Consider the following 24,199-nt stretch of genomic DNA (forward strand, 5'->3'; position numbering starts at 1 on the left):
TTTTTTTTTTTTTTTTTTTTGGCTGATTCTATATAAGCTTGCTTTTTTTGCATCATTTGTCATTATTACTACTACTGCTACATTTTGTCTGAAAAATAATTTCTCTGAATTGTTTGTTATAGTCCTTAGTTTTTCTGCAAATATGGTTCCTAACAGATATAAAGCATAAGTCTTATTCCAATATTAGAAATATATGAACTGCCTTCATGAGGAGTCCCTGGCAGGCTGGAGTGGAGTGTGACCATGTTTGGCTGCATTCCAGAATCAGGGCTGGATTTACACATAAGCTAGACAAGCTACAGCTTAGGGCCTCACATTACAAGGGGCCTCTGCATCAGTATAGAAAAAATAAATAATTTATAAATAATGAACATCAGTATACAAAAAAATTAAAATTATTGTTAAAACTTTTTGCTTTTCTGCTTTTACTTATCGTAAAAAAACAATTTGTCGCTATATGCTTTTGGTTGTTTTTACAATGGCGCCTATTTTTAGAATCAGTAAATTACAAATGTGCTGGCACCTCCATAGCCAGGTGGGCAGGAGCAGCAGTGCGTAGCACACGCTTTTTGATTAGACCGGGGTTCGACCCCGTGACCACCAAATACAGAGGATGCGGAAAGGTCAGGGAATGACCACTGCATATCCCTGGAGCAATATGGCCTTAGTTGCTAATGTTCCTAAAAACCAAAATAACAACAACAACAAATGTGCCAATGGAGCCTCAATGTAAGCCTCAAATCGGAGATTGTTTACTTACTTATAGGTTAAAGTGGGGCAAAACCGGGTAGCTAATCTTTTGTCAGACAGTTTGCTTTCAGTGTTTTATGTTAATATGTATGTGTGATCTTGTTAAAGTGAGCAAGACTTTAAGAATAGTTTAACAATATACATATAATTACAACAATATTATTTAATGAAATGATTATCTTAAATTGAGTAGAGTTAGAAACGTAATTTATGTAACATAATTTATTTACAGATAAAAATAATGTCAATAATAATAAAATAATCAAATTAATAATCTAAATAAATAAATTACTTGCATAATGTCATTTGCAATATTGTAATAAAAGCAATAGTGAATAATTATTATTTACTGAAATTTTCAAAATTTTTGTTTTTACATTTTTTATTTATCTGAAATAAATTTTGCTTAGGATTAAAAATGAAGAGAAGTTTTGCAAGCTGATATCAAAAGTTTTCTTTTGATGTATGAAGGTATATGAAGTTTTCTGAGCAGTGCAGACAGGCTGCAAGAGTAGCTCATGGGGTCTTGTCAATGATATATAGGAATTTTGCTAGCAGGGATGAGGAGGTGATTGAAATCCCCTTGTATAAGGCAATGGTCAGGCCACACCTTTTGAGTACTGAATACAGGCCTGAAGGCCTCATTTTAGGAAAGATGTTGAGCTACTAGAATGAGTACAGGGAAGGGCAACAAGCTTAGTGAGTGGAACAAAGGGTTGCTGTTACCAAGACAGGCTCTTAAGTTTTGCAAATTGCAGCATCAAACCATTCAAGGCCTTATACTACTCAATGCTGATGGGATTCTTCTTCTTGCTCAGATTCCGCACCTGAGGGGACATAAATTCAAATTGAAGAAAAACAGTTGTAGAATAGATGTGTGGAAATTTGCCTTTAGCCAGTGGGTGGTTGATTACTGGAACAAATTTTCATCATTGTGGAAGTCAACAGCTTAAATAAATTCAAGGCTGAACTAGACAAATGTCTGGAGTGAATGGATGGGTGAAACGGGAAGGTTTTTTTTTTTTTCTTTTTTATAGCTGATGCCATATAAGCTTGCTTTCTTAATAAGAAGTTATTACAGGCTCATTTATCTAGTTTACCCAAAGTTGACACTTATTTTAAAGTAATGCAAGTTAATGAAGATTCATCTATTGAGAATCAACCTGATGTATCCATACCAACTATTCCTACAGATATTTCTAGTGCAATTACTTCTAATCCTGATATTGCAGACTATAAAACAAAAACTATTCCTATAGATATTTTTAAGGAAACTACATCTGATTCTGATATTTCAGACTACAATACAAAAAAGAATTAACAAAACTATACAAAATACAATGATGTGTATCTATGGAATACTTTAACTAAGGATGATATCTCATTTTGGGTTCAAAAAGGACCTGTTGACTGTCAACACTGGAAGGATTCATTTGAAAAATCAAAACAGATATTTAAAAATCAAGTAAGGTATTGCTCCCAAGGACTCTTTCACTCCACAAAAATTAATGGTGAAAAGTACAGTTGAGCATGGCTAGTATATTCTTCATCGACTGGATGTGTCTACTGTTTTGTATGTAAGCTTTTTTCAAATTCAAGTTGCAATTTAGCCAATGGTGGTTTTAAGGATTGGCAAAACCCCATTTTAATTAAACAACATGAGAATTCAACTGATCATAGAGCAACTTTTCTCATATGTTTATCATGAAACTGTGGATCCACTTTAAATTCAAAATTAGTAAACAAATTATAAAAGAACAAAAATATTGGTGGCAGGTGCTTCAACATATTGTTGCATTTGTATCTATTTTGGCAGAATGAGGATTGCCATTTCAAGGTGATGATGAGAAATTTAATTCACCTCGAAATGGAAATTTTCTCGGATTATTAGAACTAATTGCTCAATTTGATCCTTTTCTTGCTGATCATATTGGTCGTTATGGGAATTCTGGATCTGGAAAGCCATCGTATTTATCTAAAGCAACATGCGACGAAATTATTGATTTAATAGTTAAAAAAAGTAAGAAAATCTATTTTTGAAGATTCAAAAGAAGCTGGTTATTTTAGTTTGTCTGTTGATTCCATTCCTAATCTGTCACATATTGGTCAATTAATTGTTATTATAAGATATGTATGTCCTCACAGCGTTCATCCAGTTGAATGATTTTGAATGTTCATTCCAATAGAAAACCATTCTGGAGAAAATTTAGCCAATTTGATACTTGATTATATTATAAAGGAATGTAACAATGATTTTAGCAAGTGTAGAGGACAGTTCTACGATAATGCGGCCAACATGTCCGGGAAATATAAGGGTATGCAGCAAAAAATTTTTCAAAAAAAATAAATATGCCGTATATATTCCCTGTGCCGGACATTCGTTAAATTTGGTCGGCCGCACTGCAGTTGATTGTTGCATAGACGCAGTAAATTTCTTTGCAATTTTGCAAAAAACTTAAATGTTTTTCTCTGCTTCGACAAAACGATGGTCTATTTTATAATCTGGTTTGGAATCCAAATCTGAAGTTCCAAAATGTCTTTCTGACACTAGATGGGAAGCACATATTAAAGCTACAAGAGCAGTTATGAATAATTGTGATTCGGTTATCGATGCTTTAATTAAATTTCAGGATGATAAATGCGAAACTGGCAAAATCAAAAGAGAAGCCTCTATTATCCACGAAAAAATGGAAGAACTTGAATTTATGTTTATGCTTGTATTATGGAATTATATATTGGAACAGTTTCACAAAACCAGCAAAATATTACAAGACTCTCAAACATCATTAAGTACATGGATTTAGCACGCTGAATTCTGATGGGATCCTTCCACTTGTTCAGATTACGAACCTAAGGGGGCATAAATTCAAATTAAGAAAGGACAGATGTAGAATAGATGTGCGGAAATTTGCCTTTAGCCAGCGGGTGGTTAATTGCTGGAACAAACTTCCATCTGTCGTTGTGGAAGTTGATAGGTTAAATAAATTTAAGGAGGAACTGGACAGGCATTTGGAGGGAATGGTGTGATTTTTTTTTTTTTTTTTTTTTTGGCTGATGCTGCATAAGCTCATACACTTGCTTTCTTGCATCACATGCCACTACTACTACTACTACATGTTCAAAACTGTATGCATATTTATCAGATCTCATAAAAGAAACCAGAAATATTTTCGATGAATTTGAACAAAATGCAAAAGAAAAATTACCAGATGACATAGATTATAAGGTGTAAAGAAAAGATCTAGAAAAGTACAGATTAATGATGGAAATGCATCTGATGTTGACAATCTTTCTGCAAGAGATAAATTTAAGATAAAATCTTTCATCCCTATTATGGATTCTTTAGAAAGTAATTTACAAAGAAGAGCTGAAGTATATAAGAATATTTCTGAAAATATTTTATTTGTATTTAATTTTGACCAGACAGACAGACGAAGAGCTCAGAGAAAATGTAACAATTTTAGTAGATAATTAGCCCGAAGACATAGATGATAACTTATATGAAGATATAAAACATTTTCATCTGTATATAAAGAAAAATTATTCTCAAACAAATGAGTTTAATTATCAAAATTTATACAATATAATAATTCAAGACAAAATACAGTCAGTTTTCCAAATGTTGAAACTATATTTTGACTTTTTCTTACCTCGATGATAATTGCTCTGGAGAAATATCATTTAGCAGGCTTAAAATGGTTAAAAATGAATGTCATACAACCATGCTTCAAAACAGACTCTCTTGAGCTTATATATGGAACATGACAAGCTTAGAAGCTTATCATTGTTTCAGATGTCACCATAATGAAATCACAGAAATGAATATTTTAAATAATTTGAGTCAATAATTTTTTATTAATAAAATTATTTATCTGTTACAATTCATTTTAACAAAAATGAATGAAAATGTCTTATTTTATTATATTATTAATTTAATTGATATTATTGTTATTATTACTAATGTCAAAAATATCTGTTATTTTTTAGCAATTAATAAAAACGTTTGTATTACTATGTATGTAGCATTTTATATGCATCCTTTGACAAGCATGAAATGCCATTAAATCTAAAATTTACTTAGTAGAGGCAGCCTCTAAAAGTTATAGCTTAGGGGTCACAACAATGTTAAATCTTACCATGTCCAGAATGCAGGGCTTGCTCAAAAAAGTTAGTGTGCAAAACTTCTAAAACCACTGTACCGATGCACAAGATAGAGGGAACCATGAGGCACACTCATCTGCTAGAAACAGTGTATTTTGTTGGTTACATTTGATTCCCCATAAAGAGGACAAAACACAAAGCATCAAATTTCTACCAGATTGATTAAACCCAAAGCAGTAAATTGCTGCCAGAACATTTTGAACATATCCTGACCAGAGTCTGCGTGGAAGTAAATGAGTGAGCATTATTATTACTATGGTTGTAGTGGCGCCTCCGTAGCCAGGTGGGAAGGAGCAGCAGTGCGTAGCACACACTTCTTGATTAGACCAGGATTCGAGCCCGTCACCACCAAATACAGAGGATGCGGAAAGGTCAGGGAATGACCACCGCATATCCCCGGAGCAATATGGCCTTAGTTGCTAATGCTCCTAAAAACCAAATAACAACAACAACTATGGTTGTAGCATTTGTCTCTACAGTATTCTTTCAGACTAATATTTCTGGCAGTCCACCCCTTGTGGACATCTGTTTTCCTCAAGCCATGATGATAATACTTGTATAACACCCATTAGACTCTCAGCCATCCTTTTGGTATTCTCATCCAAAGATTACTCCAAGATTTACATATCGCAATAGACAGTTGCCCAATCACCAAGGCAGCCCCTTCCATCTTCTGTTTACCTGCAATTCTGTTCAGAACACTGGATCTGAATGTTATGACTTCCCAGTTTACACAGATGACTTGAAGTTAGAATTATCTGTGGCATCTGCTGCTACAGTAGTGTCTGCTCAGATATAGTAGTGACATAGTGTTTTTTGTCTGGCGGTACCAGGGATTGCCCCCAACTCCACAACTAGTAGTGATATATAGTAGTGTCTTTCCAGATTCATGGAATGGATGGACTAAAAACAAATTATATCACATTAAACTTATAATCAGAACATGGCAGTCTAGTTTGCACAAGAGGAAATTATGTTATTCTTGCTCAACTCCACATAGGGCATGGTTGTCTTACATATTCTTTTTCTGCTGAGGGTCAATAACCCTACCATGTGCAAGTGTGGTGCCATTTTAACCATTAAGCATGTTTTTATTGAATGTCAGAATTTTATTTATACACAATCTTTATGTTTTCGTGCTTTTACCTACCTGAGTGAGTTTTGTACAATAGGACCATGTGCAGCTGCCACAATATGCTCTGTCATGGTCCTGAGTGCTTTGACATGCATGCAGTGGAATCAGTCCTGGTTGTTTTTTTGGTTTTTTTTTTAAGGAGCATTAGCAACTAAGGCCATATTGCTCCGAGATAGGCGGTGGTCATTCCCTGACCTTTCCACATCCTCCGAATTTGGTGGTGACGGGCTCGAACCCTGGTCTAATCAAGAATCATGTGCTACGCACTGCTGCTCCTTTCCACCTGGCTACGGAGGCTCCTCAATCAGTCCTGAAACATAATCATATCTTGTATTATTTTAGATGTGTTCACAAAAAAAATCATATTTTCCTTTCTTTTAAAATTCATATAGCCTTTTATAATAATAGAATTTTTTTTTTCCTTTTCCAGAAAAGAAAGATACCAAGATTTGATGATTTATCACTATCGCAAGCTGCAAAATATGGAACATTAAATGAATTTGCCTTTTTTGATAAAGTATGAATAAATTATATTCATAGTATTATACATATCTACAGTTAAGTTCTTGATATTCGTGCAAATATTAACACCAAAATCTTATTGAAAAAAGAGTTAGGTTCACCTAACTCCTTTTTCAATGGTTTTGGTCTTAATACGACCTTAATTTCCTGTCTTATGGAAATCAAGGGGAACATTCACGATCAGTAAGATTTAACATATGTAATAATCAAGTTTAGTATAATAAAAGTAGATATAAATGCTACGAATATATTTTATGTGAAGAATAAATAAAAAAATGGAAAAAAAATTTATGTCAGCATGCAGTTCCTCATACCAGGTTTCCATAAGAGGTCACAAAATCTAAATATTATATCTTATTGCCTGGGATCATCCAAGTTTTAATAGCACATATTTACTCTGAACCAAAAATTTACTTTTGACAAAATCAGTGTTATAGATACTCAGCATAATTATACCAGACTATTGATTTCAGAAACTTGACAAATGAAATCACAATGCAATTTGATTAACATTAAACAACCATATTTAATTTCAGACTTCTAATGTTTCCAATGCATGTGCAGTAATTTTCACCTGCTACTAGGTTATCTATTTAAAACTTCCCTCTTCGTGCACAAGGTTAGCCCTATGAGAATTTACTTATTAAATAAATAAACTAACTGCTGAATGTTAAACAAGAACATTATTTTGGATCTTTGTAACTGATATATACAGCTTTCTGTGATCTGCTTGGATTTGAAATATCATAGTAGACAAGGCTGACTCAACCTTGTCTACACCACATATGTTGTGGTGTAGACTATTCCTAAATAAATAAAGCTCTATATAAAATAACATTTAATATATCTTAAAAACAAAGCAACTTTTATAGAACTTCACATTTATTAATAAAGTTTAATCTTTTGGATATATGAAAGCTGGAAGGCACCTGCTATTAAAAATTATATCATCACAGGAGTTTCAAAATTGGGATTTAAGGACCTACACCGCCTACACCACATTTGTTGTCTATCAAGAGGTTTTATAAAGTTTTATAAGGAATTCTAGTGAAAAATATTGCAAACTAAAATGCAAACATTGTACTTTATGTATATGCTGTTCTTATTTGAAAATAATGTTTTCTTTTATTGATTGATAATATTCATCTTTAATTTGATAATAAAATATTTTTGAAATTTTGACTTTATTGAAAGATTATTTGAGAAGAGAATGTGTAAATGCTGGGAGTTAGTGCTAGTTATAAGTTTAGTACAGTGCAACCTTGATATAATGTGCCTCTTCGTACAGCAATTTCGGATATACCATGGTTATAATTACTTTCCCCAAAATGAATTATGAAAAAAAGTAATGGGTTCTCAAAGAACTAGCAATTTCATATTGGAAACTGGAAATGGTGAATACTGTATATACTTATCTACTATATACATACATCCTACTACTGCATTTTCAAGAGGGGTTATTAGCTGAAATTTGCTAAAAATTGGCTGTGTATGTGTTCAGTATATTCAGTACTCATTTGCAGAGTAATTTTTGTAAACAACACGACTCTGATATTGGGATATCAGAGACGTGGTGTCACACAGATATAAGGAATGCGGAACTGGAATTTGGGGAATACAATGTGTATAGAAAGGATAGACAGGACAGGAGGGGAGGAGGGGTTATGCTATTAGTTAAGAAACACATAAAGTCCAAGGAAGTGAAGCCAGTCGACATCGATGGACAGGGCAGTGTCGAGTCAGTTTGGTGTGACATAAGCATAGGGAAATCAAAATTGAGAATAGGAGTGTGCTATAGGCCTAATGACTCTGATGAGTATAATAAGATATTGTACAGGGAAATAGAGTGGGCCAGTAAATCAGAGAGTCTTATAATGGGGGATTTTAATTTCCCAGATATTGACTGGAATTTGTGGATTGATCACTCGCACACTAGCAAGGCTTTTGTGGATTTATTGGATGATTGTTTTCTACATCAGCATGTTCGTGAGGCAACAAGAGGGAGCAATACTCTTGATCTGATTATCAGTAGTGATTCTTCATGGATTAAGAATCTGCAGATAAAGGAACCACTAGGTGGCAGTGATCACAGTGTTGAAGTGGGATTTACTCAAGGAGGTAACTACCATCAGAGGTAAAGGGAAGGGTTTTTGTTTTCGTAAAGGCGACTATGATGGTCTGAGACAGTATTTAAATTCTATACAGTGGGACCAACTGATGATGTTACCAACAGCAAACTCAAAATGGGAAGCATTCAAGGAACTAATCTTGGAGGCTACCAGGCTTTACATACCAACTAAGAAATATTGTTCGAGGTTTAGGCCTAAATGGTTGTCAGATGAACTAATGAGACATGTGGCAGAGAAGAAAAATGCATGGGATACATACAGATTAATGGGTGACATGGAAGCCTATGATAGATATAAGTTGGTCTGTAACCAAGTCAAAAAGGAGATTAGGCAGGCAAAGGCAGACTATGAGAAATCCTTGGCAAAGGATGCAAAGAAAAACAGAAAAGAGTTCTTTACCTATTTAAACTCAAGAAGGAAAGGGATGAATCAGATTGTTCCTCTGGATATTGATGGTTCAACAGTTGAGGATCCTGCTCAGGTGGCTAACAATCTAAACGAGTATTTTCCATCTACATTCACGCATGAGGAGTTATTCAGGAAGGAGAATGACGTACGTAAAGTAAACATTGGCAGTGAGCTGGATGATTTTGTAATAACTGAGAGGAAAGTGGAGGAGAGATTGTTGAGGATAAACATAAAAAAGGCACCTGGGGTGGATGGGATCTATCCAGTTATATTAAAGGAGGCAGCAAAGGAAGTAAGCAAACCCCTAGCCATAATTATGAGAGCTTCTTTGGACTCAGGAGAGGTACCCATAGACTGGAGATGTGCAAATGTAACCCCAATTCACAAAGGAGGATCAAAGGCTGACACAAGTAATTATAGACCTGTTAGTTTAACTTCTGTTCCAGGTAAATTAATGGAGGCACTGGTTAAAGAAGCACTGCAGGATCATCTAGACAAGAATTCAGTTATAGCTCAGACGCAGCATGGTTTTGTTAAGGGCAGGTCTTGCCTGACCAATTTGATTGGATACTATGATGTATCTTCTTTCGTCTTCTCAACCTCCAACCCAAGCACGGTACTAAGTACTATAGGTTATAATACCTCTCGTGTTTGGGGTTCTCATAAAAAAAAAAAAAAAAAAAAAAAGTCACAAAAGAACTGGATGCAGGGAATAACTTTGATATTATATATTTGGATCTTAGAAAGGCTTTTGATACCGTTGCACATGGAAGACTGCTGCACAAATTGGAGCAGTGTGGCATCGGAGACAAATTGCTGCTATGGATAAGGGGATGGTTGAGTGGCAGAAGACAGAGAGTGGTAATCAATGGATACTGCTCAACGTGGACTAATGTTATTAGTGGAGTTCCTCAGGGTTCAGTGTTGGGTCCGTTGTTGTTTTCGGTGTTTATGAATGATATTGATGATGGGATATCAAGTTTAATGTCCAAGTTTGCAGATGATACAAAGGTTGGCAGGGTTGTTAAGGACACTACTGACAGTATGCTGCTGCAACAGGATCTGGAAAGGTTGAACAGATGGGCTGAGAGGTGGCAAATGAAGTTTAACATTGACAAATGTAAAGTACTACATATGGGAAACAGTAACCCCAGAGCAACGTATCAACTCTGCGGTACTACACTGACAGTGGTGGAGAATGAAAAGGACCTGGGGGTAATTGTGCAGGCAGATATGAAGTTCTCTGAGCAGTGCAGACGAGCTGCAAGAGTAGCTCATGGTGTCTTGTCAATGATATACAGGAATTTTTCTAGCAGGGATAAGGAGGTGATTATTCCCTTGTATAAGGCAATGGTTAGGCCACATCTTGAGTACTGTATACAGGTCTGGAGGCCTCATTTCAAGAAGGATGTACAGCTGCTGGAACGGGTACATAGAAGGGCAACAAGATTAGTGAATGGAACAAAGGGTTGCTCTTACGAAGAAAGGCTTAAGTTTTGCAAATTACAGAGTCTGGAGACTAGGCACCGGCGAGGTGATCTCATAGAGGTGTATAAGGCTTTGAATGGTTTGAGCATGCTCAATGCCAATGGGATTCTTCATCTTGCTCAAAATAATCACCTCAGAGGGCATAAATTCAAATTGAGGAAGGACGGATGTCGGATAGATGTGCGGAAATTTGCCTTTGGCCAGCGGGTGGTTGGTTGGTGGAACCGACTTCCGTCACTTGTTGTTGAAGTTGATAGCCTAAACAAATTTAAGGCTCAACTGGACAGGTATTTCGAACGAACGGAGGGGTGAAATGGGAGTGGTGTGGTTTTTTTTTTTTTTTTTGACTGATGCTGAATAAGCTTGCTTTCTTGCATCATATGCCTCTGCTAATGCTAATGACTCATCAGGGACTAATTACTGTAGACATCCAGTTTCTCACCTCAGCTAGAGATGCAATAAAAGGGTTTATCAGTGGAACACTAATTACAACAGCTACCTCTGGAAGAAAATACGGCTACCTTTTGTCAAGTGCATTGTAACATTAGTTACAGTGTAAATTTTTGTAAACAACAGCACATGACATTCTTTGACTAAAAGTTACACTTAGGATAGCAAAAACTGCTAAGGGCTAAACTATATGCATGAATGACAACTGATTTATGGAAAAATCATGTGACCACTTTGGTCACTATCACATACTAGACATTTGGTTTTGATATAGTTTTCTCAAAACTCAGTGAATTCTAGAGCATCAGAAATACATACACAGTAAAATTAGTAAATCAGTAGGACTGAAGTAATGGCCACCAAAAGAAAAAATTATACATTATAAGAAAAGTTAAAGATTATCAAAAGAATTAAGAGTGGCGAAACAAAATGTAGTATATTTTCCAAGTGTGGAATTCCAGCATGAAAGAGGAAGAGAAATTGCATTCATTCATAGACTCCATAGATGAAGTAGGTTTACAAAGATAGAAAACTAGAGATCGAAAACTTACACAGAAGAGTGATGTAAAGAGTGATGTGGACCAACATGTATGCTTATACAAGTGGTTTATACAGAGTGTAGTGAAGGAGTACCGATAAATGGGGTAATTTTGAAAGCACAGGCACTTAAATTTCATAAGCTACTTGGTGGAGATGATGATACATTTAAAGCTTCTGAAGGTAATTTTGGAGATGGAAAGCTCGTCATGGAATATTCCAGGTTAGTCTTGTAGACGAATATGCATTTGGTGACATTACAGCAGCAGAAACATTTCCTGAATTTCTGCTAAATGTCATTCAAAATGGTAAATTCAAAGCTGAACAGTTGTATGACTGTGACAAAACAGCACTGTACAGTCTGTCCTCGTATAGCACGATAGTTGCGTTCCTAGAAACCCTCGTGCAATGCAAAATCGTGCAATATAAACAACAGGCCCTATGGGAAAAGTAGGGTTAGGTGCCGACCACCCAAGATTGAACACACATTTGGAACCAAAACATTACAAAACACAATAAATAATCGGGTAATTTTAATCGTTATAAAATACTTACGTATTTTATAACGATTAAAATACGTAATAAAAATAATATTATATTATAATAAAGTATTTTTAGTATTTTTTAATACTAAAAAAGTATTTTTTACGGATAAAATACGTATTTTATTCGTAAAAAATTTATTATATTAAATAAAATAGTCGTAATAAAATACTTACGTATTTTATAATACGTAAGTATAAATTATAATACGTAAGTCGTAATAAAATATTGCTAATGCTTTTGCTTCTATCGTAAGCAAACTTGTTTTTTGTTTGATTTTCTATCCAAAGAGATGACAGCCGTTCCATCTCTTCCAATTCTTTGTGTCTTAATCTAATGGATTTTAATTACACTTTGAGTTGTTCCCGCTATGAAAGTTGTTTTTATTTTCTCTGCATTCTTTGTAATTCTCCGCGTTGCCTCATTTAGGTCTGTAGCACGTGCAATATCACATGGTCTTTCATTTCGCTCAAAGCGTTTCACAATTTCATATTTTTTCTGTATCGACAGAAGCGGACTGGCCATAAACCGTAGTATGAGGCCACTACAAATTTTCCCGGGTAAGAATTTTTGACTCAGTCCGCCTCTGTTTATCGTTATTGCTTTTTTTTTTTTTCTCTCTGAATCTGCAGTGTCTTAGCCAGGACGCTTCCTTTTCACACCTTTTAAGTATTTTACTAATTTTTAGGGAATAAAGCACAATTACAAACGAGGTGGCACGCTTGATACACAGAAACAAAGCTGCGCGCGTGTAGCAACTGAATAAACAACACCGTAAAGGCCGAGATACACTATTAACACCTCACATTTTACTAAAGCGCATTTCTGGGGGTTACTACCATAAAACAATAAAAACAATTTCCAGTTGCGTTTCTGCTAGTGGAATCTGTTATAAACTGGTAGTAAACTCCATCTAATTGCATTTGCGATTATATCGATAGCTGGAATTGTGTTGGTTTTTACGTTATTATGGTGAAATGTGTTTCCCCTTCACTGATATAAAACACAAATACATTTTCAGAATCTTCTTCGTTCCTATCGTGTTGCGTTCAGTTGGGGTGATTCCGCATTTGACTGCCATTTCTTGTAAACACAAAGGCGAATCGTGTATAAGCGAATTCGGTTCGTGTTATATAAGATAACGTTCCCCTATTTATAAATCGTGTATGATCGAATTCGTGTAATGCAAACACGTGTTATACGAGGACCAACTGTACTGTAAACTTCTCCCTGACATGTCATTGATATTAAAAAAGCACCCAACAAAGTGGACATGAAATTAACAACGAGAGAATTGCTGTGTTACTATGCACAAACAAGACTGGAAATCACAAACACTTGTACAATCCATGTACATTGTTAAAATTCAAAGTCCTTGGTGTTTTAAGCATGTCAACATGAAATCTCTACCTGTGATTTATAAAAATAGCTCTAGTGATGAGTGATATTTTTGCTTCATAGTTTGACAGTGAGTTTATTATTGGTGAGACACCACTTACTTTCCAAAATAATTGAAGAAGAGGCTCTGTTACTGTTGGATCACTGCGTGGCTCATCCTTCAGCTGATGTTCTGAAATAAAAAGTTGGCAAGATCAGAATTGTGTTCCTGCCAAGGAACACAACTGCACTAATTCACCCACGGATCAGGCCTTTAAAACCTACAATCGTGGTGATCTCCTTGCTGGTGTTGTGAACTCAGAAATTCAAGTTCTATAATTTCTGAAAACTTTAACACTGAAAGGCATTACATACAATTTTGGATTAGCATAGAAGAAAGTAAGCTCAACAGCAATTGAAAACTGCTGGAAAAATATATTGGAAAAGATGTGATCACTAATAATAACCTTGAATTAGCAGCATTTTTAGAACAAGAAGCAACAGCTGCTTGTAATGTACTTGGTGGCAGGCTTGAAGCAATTGACCTAGCTGCTTGGATTGAGATGGACACTCCAGTTGTGCATTACCTGAGCGAGGAAGAAATTGCAGCCTCTGTGAACAGTGGGAAGACAATCAACAAACAGGTCACATTTGCATATGTATAATGAAAAATGACACGGGGTGACTCAGAAGATAATGTGGATGACCCGTGTAAGGAAAAAGCACCAGAAAGTAGCTTATGAAATTTAGTGAATAAAGTATTTATTTACTAAGTAAAATCTGTATATATTAAAAAAACTGGGGAGGGGATGCTAAAAAAATTTCAGCTATAATGCGTTTCACTTATGCAGGCATTAAAGTTGTTGCCTGAGATCCATCTTACCTTGAGTTTGCAATGTGTTTTCTTTTTAAAAACAATCCATGTGCAAGACAGTACTTTAATCCTTACCCATCAGTAGGTTAGGTTTAGGTCAACTTGTTTTTTTTTTTTTTTTAATTACCTTTCAAAACATGTTTGTGCTTAACAGCTGCACTCTGTCTCACCAACATGAATGCAAAAAGATGTGTAGATAACTCAGGGTACAGATGAGACACCTATAGATGAACATAAAATATACTTTTCAAAAGGTAATACAAAAAAAAAATCATAATTTAAGTTTATTTTAATTCTGTGTAGTGAGAACTGGGTTAGAAATTAAAGAATGGATTCAAAATGAGAATGCAACTAATAGATAGGCCATGTTGCAAATATGAAAAAATAAGAAAAAATCTTGGGGTAATGAATATCTAATAAAAAGTATGCGAAGAAAACTTAAGGTAGTGTGGCTATGATATACATAAGGTGCCTCCATAGCCAGGTGGGAAGGAGCAGCAGTGCGTAGCACACACTTCTTGATTAGACCGGGGTTCGAGCCCATCACCACCAAATACGGAGGAGGAAAGGTCAGGGAATGACCACCGCATATTCCAGAAGCAATATGGCCTTAGTTGCTAATGCTCCTAAAAACCAAATAACAACAACAACAGCTAAGTAGACTTTTATTATTTAAAATTTATTGAATTTATTAATATCTTTTTTTTCCCCTTAAATATGTAATTGAAGTTATGTGTTTTATCAGGTTAAGTGGATGAAAATTCTTACTTGAGCAAAAATATAAAAATGATAGCCAAATTAGGAGAAAATTTTGCCACCATTGTGTTCACTGTACTGATATAAGCATAATATAAGCACTCTTTAATGTTATTTTATCTGATACCATAAAGTGTTAATTTAAATCTGTAAATTATAAATTTTATAACACAACATAATTTTATAATGTAATATATACATATTACTGTAGTAATTGGGAATAGTCTACTGTTATTATTGCTTCAGGCTAGAGCAGCAAAACAAAGAACCTGGAGCAGTGAGAATACCTTTGCTGTGTGAGGGGGTTGTGCCAAGCAAAGTTCTACAAATGAAGGTATTATTGTTCATAATGCTTGTGGCTTGCATGCAGAGCTGTCTCTAACAGGACATAATAAAGCAACAAGAAATACTTGTGTGTTTTCAATAATGAGTGTGAGGATATTTAGTGAAAATTCAGCAACGTTTAGCAAATTTGAACATTTAGAGAAAGGCATTAATGCTGATAAACAAATTAAAATGGGATACCATCTAGTACTCAGCTCTCCAACTCAGTGCTTGAGCCCACTGTTTTGCATGAGGCAGCAGGCAAGCTCATTATGGGCAGAAGGTGCTTATCCCACAGGAAATAGCTATCGTTGATGACTCTGTTGTCAGGGAAATGGGAAAAAAGGATAGGTGGAATAAAACTGGGGCAGGGCTGTGCTGGAGGCAGCTTGGAGGGGCTCACAGTTGACTGTTTGTTATCAATAAAATATAACAAGTAATTATTAAGTATCTATCCAATTGATCGTTGAATTTCCCTGAACTGTGAGCCTCAATCACCCATAGAAGCAACTTATTCCAGTAATTAACAACAGATTGTCTAAAAGAAAACTGCTTTTCTTTCCCTGTAATTTGAATTTATGGTCCCTGGTTCTGGAATCATTTATAACAGTGAAAGAAATTTCACTCTCATTCATTTTACATTCTCTTCTCAGAGCTTTGTACACCTCAACAAGTCTCCTCTAAGGTGCTTAGTTACCAAGCTCTGTAGCCAACATAATCAGTCTTTCCTTATATGGATGCCCATTTTCAGATCTCACTGGGTATGTTGCCCATGTTTGGACTCTTTCAAGAAGCCCCATGCCTTTTTTTTAGGTGCAGTCTCCATACTTGAACACAATATTCCAAGTGTGTCTTACAGTTGCCTTATATAGTGGATTATTATCTACCTATCTCTGCAATCAAATGTTTGATAAATCATGGATAGGACACCATGGGCCTTCCTTGCTGCCTTTCTTCACTGCTTGGAGAAATTCATGTCCAATTGTATTGTAACTCCCAAATCCATTTCTTTCTCTATTGTTATTTTTGGGTTGCTGTACCCCAAGTGAAGATCTTATATTTTGCTGCATTAAAAGATAGCTGCCACTTTTCTGACTAACCTCGAAGTTTATCTAAGTTATCCTGAAGAAGCTCTGCTTGACATTGACTGTTAACTACTCTACCAATCTTGATATCATCTGCAAATTTTGACATTATGCCCTGTATTCCTTCATTGATATCATTTAAGAAAATCAAAAACAACAGTGGTCCCAGTACTAATCATTGGAGGGTCCCACTTCTTACATTAGCCCAGGCTGAAGAGTTCCATTGATTACAGCCCTTTGCCTCCTGCCCTGCAGCCATCACACAGTCCATTTAAGCATTTTTCCTGTGTGATTCCAGCATGTTCCACCTTATGCAATAACCTCCTATGTGGAGTCGGATCTTTTGCATCCAAGTAAACAGTGTCAAAATTACTTCCCGCATTCACGTCATGGGTGACTCTATCAAAATAACTATCAGGGCGGTTAAACATGATTTTTTCTTTATAAAACCATGCTGTTTCCTTCAGAATTCCATTTCTATCTAAATGATCCTGTAATGCCCCCTTGATCATAGCCACCATGATTTTCCCTACCACTGAAGTCAGACTGATTAGTTGGTGGTTATCTATTTCATTTTTAGATATGTCTTTATTTATTGGTGATACATTGGCATTCAAGGGAATCTCTCTTGAGCCCAGTGATGCCTTCATAATTAACCTTAATGGTTCAATGTACTCTCTTGACACCTCCCTCAGAATTACTGAGTATATGCCATCAACTCCAGGAACTTTACTTGCCTTTAGGCTCAAAAGTCTATCTAATAAATAATCTAAAATTTCAGTATCACTAATATCATGCTTTCCAGCTTCATTTGCACACTTTCTCCTTACCATGAAGATTTTTTTTCATCAGTGAATGTCTTTTCCAAGTGCCCATTCCATTCATCCACATCAGTTAGGTTATCTAAGACTTTCCTGCCCCATTATGTGGTCCAGTCAGATTTGTTCTTTTCTTCTTTATATTCACATACATGATAAACTCCTTGTCTCTGTTCTTTAGCTTTGTAATCCAGTGAATTCTCATAATCTACCTTTGCCAGCTGATCTTTTTTGTGGCACTATGGCTGTTATTGTAAATTTGTAGTTGTTATTGACTTTTGTACTTCTTTTTATCAGTCTGTAACTTTTCCGTGTCATCCTTATCTCCTCTGTTAAACTGGCTAGTCCATTATTTATCCATCTTGGAATCCTTGTGGTGTATTTCCTCAATGGTATAGGCACATTCAAGGCTTCTGTGACCATAGCTCTAAAGGTTTACCATAATTTTAATGTAGTTGTGCTCTGTGAACTATCTTCCATATTTGATAGAGGCCATGTAGCATCTTAAGCTGTCATAGTCTCCTTTCATGAAATTAAAACTCATTCCTTTGCCTTTACCAACTGCTACTTCTCTTCTCATCATCCAACTTTGATCATCCTATTTTAATGGTTCCTGTATGTCAGCCCTATAATGTCATCTGGTTCACAGCTGATGATCAGGTCTATGATACTCATGTACAAATTGGTACAAGAATAAGTATTAGTGATATGCAAAGTTATTTAATATGAGGCAACATTGAGAAAAAGCCCAAAATTAGCACTAAATTTGAAAGTGTCTGGAATTTTACTCAGTCATGATAGGAGGGATTATGTAAGCCTTGTCAATCAGTTTGGCTGTAGAGGAAGATTGTACAAAGCTTCTTGGGATAGTATCTTTTCTTGGCATGGTTTGCACTTGTGAACAGGAGGGAGTTTTTACAGGGATGGCATACACTTAAATAGAAGGGATGTGAGAATATTTGCTGATGTTAGATGACTCTAGAAACTGTGTTTTGGGAGTTGAGGGTATCGAGACAAATTTTTTAACAGGACTGAATTGATTCTTGCACTGTTTCTATTTGCACATTCATGTTTGTGTTGTTGAATTTTAGGTGCATTGGTAGCTTCTGCCATATTGTGCCATTGTGTATTATGTCTTTAGAAGTGTGTGTGTTCAAAGGCCAATTTGAACATTGTGCAGACTGAAAAACTCTACTTCCTACACTTCTGATTAGCTAACTACAGCCCCAATAAAAGAGGCTTTAGAAATTTCTCCAGTCTCTGATGGAACTCATACCCAGACCTCTCCAAACGAGTGACAAGTGAAAAAACCACTATACTGGTCATGGAGGAGTTGTACATGCAGTAGCTTTGAAAGCAAGGTCACGAAATAATAAGGCTTGCTAGGGATCCTTATGTAATAAGCAATTAATATGGTCTGTTTTAGAATTACTAAGAACACAAACAGGTACACATATATATGCTTATACAGCAATACCCCACATAGCACGGATAACTGGTATCTACCGAGACTGTTCTGTGTTATATGAAACCATGGAGATTGAGGCACAGAGTAGTAAAATATCTTACTACTCTGTAGATTGAGGTATAATTATAATGGGGTTTGAACTGAATACATACCAGAGAAACAGTCTATAAACAAATTATAATAAATCTATAAACAATTTGATAGCCAATTAAAAGGATTTGAAATAAAAAATATTGCAAAATTTTATTAATGAAAAGGTAACAACATGAGAGATGAGAAGAGCTTTATTGTTTATTTAGGTCCTTCAATAATGAAGTCTGGTGAAGTCGTCTCTTCTTTTTCTCAGCATACAAGTCTTTGTAGCATCAAATCCCATCTTGTAAAATTTGCTGTATCTTGATGCTACATTCAACATTTGGATCTCCATTCATAATCGCCTTGCAGGCCATGTTAACCTCTCCCCCCCCCCCCGAAAAACTTGCTCCAATTCTTCTGTTGAAAATTCTTTTGGTGCCACTTCAGTTTTATCCATTTCAGAATTGTTTTCCTCTTCTTCATATGCAGTTTGCTCGTCAATTTCAAGGAGAGTTGTATCCTTCCACTTGTTCAGATTACGAACCTAAGGGGGCATAAATTCAAATTAAGAAAGGACAGATGTAGAATAGATGTGCAGAAATTTGCCTTTAGCCAGCAGGTGGTTAACAGCTGTAACAAACTTCCATCTGTCGTTGTGGAAGTTGATAGGGTGAATAAATTTAAGGAGGAACTGGACAGGCATTTGGAGGGAATGGTGTGATTTTTTTTTTTTTTTGGCTGATGCTGCATAAGCTCATACACTTGCTTTCTTGCATCACATGCCACTACTACTACTATCTGTCATTTTCACGTGAGTCAATGCAGTCATGTACATTGGCAGTGTCCAAAGTTTCGAATCCCAAATCTTTTCCGATATTCACTATGTCTTTGGCAAATGTCTGAACTTGCAATTCAAAACCAGTGAAATCATTTGCTAAATGGGGCAAAACAAGCTGCCAAACAGAATGCATGTTGTTGGAGTGATTTCTAGCCAAGATGCAGATATATTTCGATCACATTTCTGATGTTATAATTTTTCCAAATTGTTTGTAAAGATGATGATCCCATTCCTGTTGAAGCTTCAATCACTTGAGAAAATGTTTGCTGCAGATAATATGCCTTGAATGTGGCAATTATGCCTTGATCCATGGTTGTAAGAGAAACGTTGTGTTAGGTGGAAGAAAGCATATTTTTACATTTTCATTGAGATCAGAAATTTCAGGTGGATGGCCTAGTGAAAAGCAACAAAATTTTGAATTCCATCCATTCATCTTTGCAGTAATGTTCAACCGTCGGACAAAAATAATTTGTGAACCATTCTGTAAACATTTCTCTTGTAATCTATGCTTTCTTATTGGATATGCGGCCTCCGTAAGCCAGGTGGGCAGGAGCAGCAGTGCGTAGCACATGCTTCTTGATTAGACCAGGGTTCAGGCCTGTGACCACCAAATACGGAGGATGTGGAATGGTCGGGGAATGACCACCGCATATCCCCGGAGCATTATGGCCTAATGCTTCTGAAAACCAAATAACAACAACTTCTTGATTAGACCGGGGTTCGACCCCATGACCACCAAATACAGAGGATGCGGAAAGGTCAGGGAATGACCATTGCATATCCCCGGAGCAACATGGCCTTAGTTGCTAATGCTCCTAAAAGAAAACCCAGAAAAAAACCAAACTCTTATTGGATCGCTAAATTATAGGCAGTGTGTTTTTTACACAACCATTTTGGGTTTTCTTCTCTGAACACGAGTAGAGGCTTCAATTTAAAATCCCCAGACGAGTTTCCACCCAACAAAAGTGTTAAATGATCTTTTGATGCTTTATTCTAGGTTGGGCCTATTCATTTTCAACTAAAAAAGTTCGTGAGCCCATTTTTTTTTTTCAGATCAGTCCAGTTTCGTTGACATTGAAAATTTATTTGCCCTTGTAGCCACCTTCTTCAGTGGTGTCTTTCAATTCACTGGGAAATCTTGCAGCGACATCTTTGTTTGCACTTTCACTTTCACCTGAGATACAAACATTGTGAGGCCCAACACAGTTTTTAAAGCAGAAAAACCAACCACGACTGGCTGTAAATATTTCTTTAGTCTTCTCCTCTTCGTTTTCTTCTTTTTCCTTCTTGTTATAAAGGCTCATGGCTTTCGCTTGAATGATGTTTTGACTCAAAGGAATTCTCTTTTGATTACCATCTTCTATCCATATTAATAAAAGACATTCCATATTAATCAATAGCGAACTTCTTTGCTTAGTTATCACTTTCGTCATGTAAGATGCTGTGGAAATTTCCTGCTCTTTATACTGATCCTTCTTTCGAATAATCGTTCGCACTGATACTTCTTTCGAATAATCGTTCGCACTGATACTTCTTTCGAATAATCGTTCGCACTGATACTTCATTCATTCCATTTTCCTCCGTGTGATTTTAGCATATGATGCACCATCTTCATGGCACTTGATAATATCAAGTTTTTTTTCTAATGTAAGCCATTTACATTTAGTAGCTCCACCGCTTTCATTACTTTTCCTTTTTTGACTCATCATTTCGTATTTAAAGGAGTAAAAAAATAAATGTGAAATGAAAAGTTTGAAAAGCTATCATGTTGTCTTGTCAGGATGGAATTAAGAATACTGAACACTGTTGCACGTTGCTGCTGACTGCCTGAGGGGAGCTATTGGCGCATGTGAAAAATAGAGTTGGCACAGCAGCATATATGTACACATACCTAGGCTACGACAATGCAGCATATATGTAGAGTATGTGTCTAGGCTGTTGAATGAGTTTTAATATGTACAGTAAATTTTCGACTTAAACTTAATTTAAAACTGTATTATAGTGAAACCTGTGCTAAGCGAGGTATTGCTGTATACTAGTTCTAGGAGCATACTAAATAAATTTGAAGTGTAGGTAAGTCATTAAATGTTGACATTATTTGAATATTAGAAACACAGTGCCACTCTAGCATACAGGATGCAAGCTTTGATTACGGTACATAAAACCTTTACAGAATGAAGAGACAGAGCGGGGGGGGGGTGAGTTAGCCCCTTTTGTTAAGAAACACATAGATTCTAACATAGTGCACCCATTTGATACACATTGCCAGTGTAATGTTGAGTTAGCCTAGTGTGATATAAAAACTAAGAACACAAAAATAATATGTTAGAGACCAGTTGACTGTGATGAGTATAATGAACAATTATAGACATCAAATCAAAGTAAGTTCTTTGTTTATTATATATAATTGTCATACCTGCTAGGGAGGAAGAGAGAGAGATCTTGAAATATTATTTGCATTTAATACTTTTTAATCCATACAAAAAAAAAAAAAAAAAAAGGATGATAGTGCTATTACTTATTCATCTTTGTTACTTAGTGCAAATTGCTCTTGCCAGTCTAGCACTTGTGTGAGTTAGTGTGACATCACTTTAGAATGACTGAGAGTGAAGAGAGACAGAAAATGTCTACTATGAGTGCAGTTGGGAAAAATTATGTTTGTAGTTTCATTACAGTTGTGAAATTTTTTTACCTTGGTTGTTTGTAATTAATTTTTTTTTCTTTTGGGGAAGACATAAGTCATTATTTATGGAAAAAATTAACTACAGATTTATTCAAAAATACATTTTCCATCCATACCCACACTAGGCATTTTCTGTCTCTCTTTGCTCTCAGCTGTTCTAAAGTGACATTAAACTGGTCACTGGCTCACACAAATGCTGTATGACCAGTTTATATGAACAGGATAGTGCAAACTGCTCTTGCTGTAAATAGCAAGAGTGGTTTGCACTAAGTTGAAAATTTTACTGAATAAGTGAAAGCACTGAAAAAGATAAATGTCAATGCTTTCTTTGAATGTGTTATTAGTATTAAATGACATATACGGGATATGGATATATCTCTCTTTAAAGCAATAGTAAAATCCTCACTTTAATGGACTTTGGACATAATGACAACTTCCACTGGACCAGAGCTTTCCATATGTAAGGAACCCAATGGTATTACTTCACTGTGATGATATCTACCATCAATTAAAATAATTTTAATAATAAAGTGCCAGGATTTCTTTACTATTACTTTCCATCAGCTTAACAAACATGTTGGACATCAGCAGGGAATCACCTCAAATCCCAGCGAGGGTACATAAGAGATTCTGAATAAGCTTTAGAATTTCTACTGCCAGAGTTTCTACTGCCACTATACAGTTTCACTATATTATACCATTCTTGGTCCATTGAAATACAATATTACAGCATTGTTTTTTATTTCGTAGTATGGCACTTTTTTGTAACATTATGGCAAGTTTGACGATTACATTTATTTCTTCTATCTGCCAGTACCACTGCCACACAGCAAGGCATGGATTCTATAAGGCCTTTTAACGATGAAGCAGATATGTTGTACCATGCCACTAGGATTGCATCCCATAAATCTGCAATAGTCCAAGGTGGAGGATCTGTCGATCTATGTAATCCTGAAAATGTTCTGTGGAATTCATAACCAGCAAATTCAGCAACCAGGGTAGCACCTGGAAATCGCTTTCGTTTTCGGTGAGCCATCCTCAAACATTACCAACAACATGGCAGTACTCATTATCCTGCTGGAACACACCTGTGCCATCCAGACAGTCTCCATGTAGAGGTGTACCTGATCAACCACAATGGATAGGTAGTTTTAGTATTCAGTGTGGTCTAGGGGTATGAGAGAGATTCCCAGGAATATATCCCCCATACCAAACATTGCTGCCACCTGCCTGTTTCTGTTGGACCCGGGAAATTGGAGCGATTCCTCTCCACAGTTTATCACTGTACCCTCCATCTACTATCCACATGGCATAGCAGGAAACATGATCCAATGGAAAAGGCAACTTTTTTCCAGTGATCAATGGTCCAGTTATGTCCATATATAAATCTTAGGTGCCATTGGCAATTGGTGGCCATAAGAATGGTACCTTACCTGGTGCCTACACTGGAAGGCCCATACGGAGGAGGATTTGTTGGAGCATGGTCTTCCAAACACCACTGGTCGACCCCTGGTTAAAATTCATGGTCAGCCATTCCACCATTTTCCGTCTGTTGGCTAGCACAAGGTGGGACAGCCTACATTTACCACAATCATTGATGAGACATGGGTGCCCACTGTTGGCCTGGTGACTGCTTTTCTGTTCACTATTTGTCCACTTGATTCTGTAACAATTCTTTTCAAAGCCCATCAGATCACACATGCCTAGCTCACATTGACACTTACTTCATATGGACTGAATGAAGAAATTGTAATTTGTGTCTTGTTACTACAGAATGC

The 24,199-nt window shown here is 36.0% G+C and overlaps 1 protein-coding gene across 6 annotated transcripts in view; it reads left to right on the forward strand.

The window, feature by feature from the left end:
- LOC150074896 (paired amphipathic helix protein Sin3a-like) overlaps positions 1 to 24,199 on the forward strand; it is a 285,756-nt gene that overhangs the window by 92,998 nt on the left and 168,559 nt on the right. For all 6 annotated transcript variants that reach the window (XM_090389366.1, XM_090389363.1, XM_090389365.1 and 3 more), the window contains exon 6: positions 6,477 to 6,563. In XM_090389366.1, coding sequence (XP_090245492.1) covers positions 6,477 to 6,563 — 87 coding nt within the window. The remainder of the gene's footprint in view (positions 1 to 6,476; positions 6,564 to 24,199) is intronic.

The sequence above is a fragment of the Mastigoproctus giganteus genome, unplaced genomic scaffold, assembly GCF_048544385.1.
Source record: "Mastigoproctus giganteus isolate SK-2022 unplaced genomic scaffold, ASM4854438v1 scaffold_15, whole genome shotgun sequence".
In the NCBI taxonomy this organism is placed as follows: Eukaryota; Metazoa; Arthropoda; class Arachnida; order Uropygi; family Thelyphonidae; genus Mastigoproctus; species Mastigoproctus giganteus.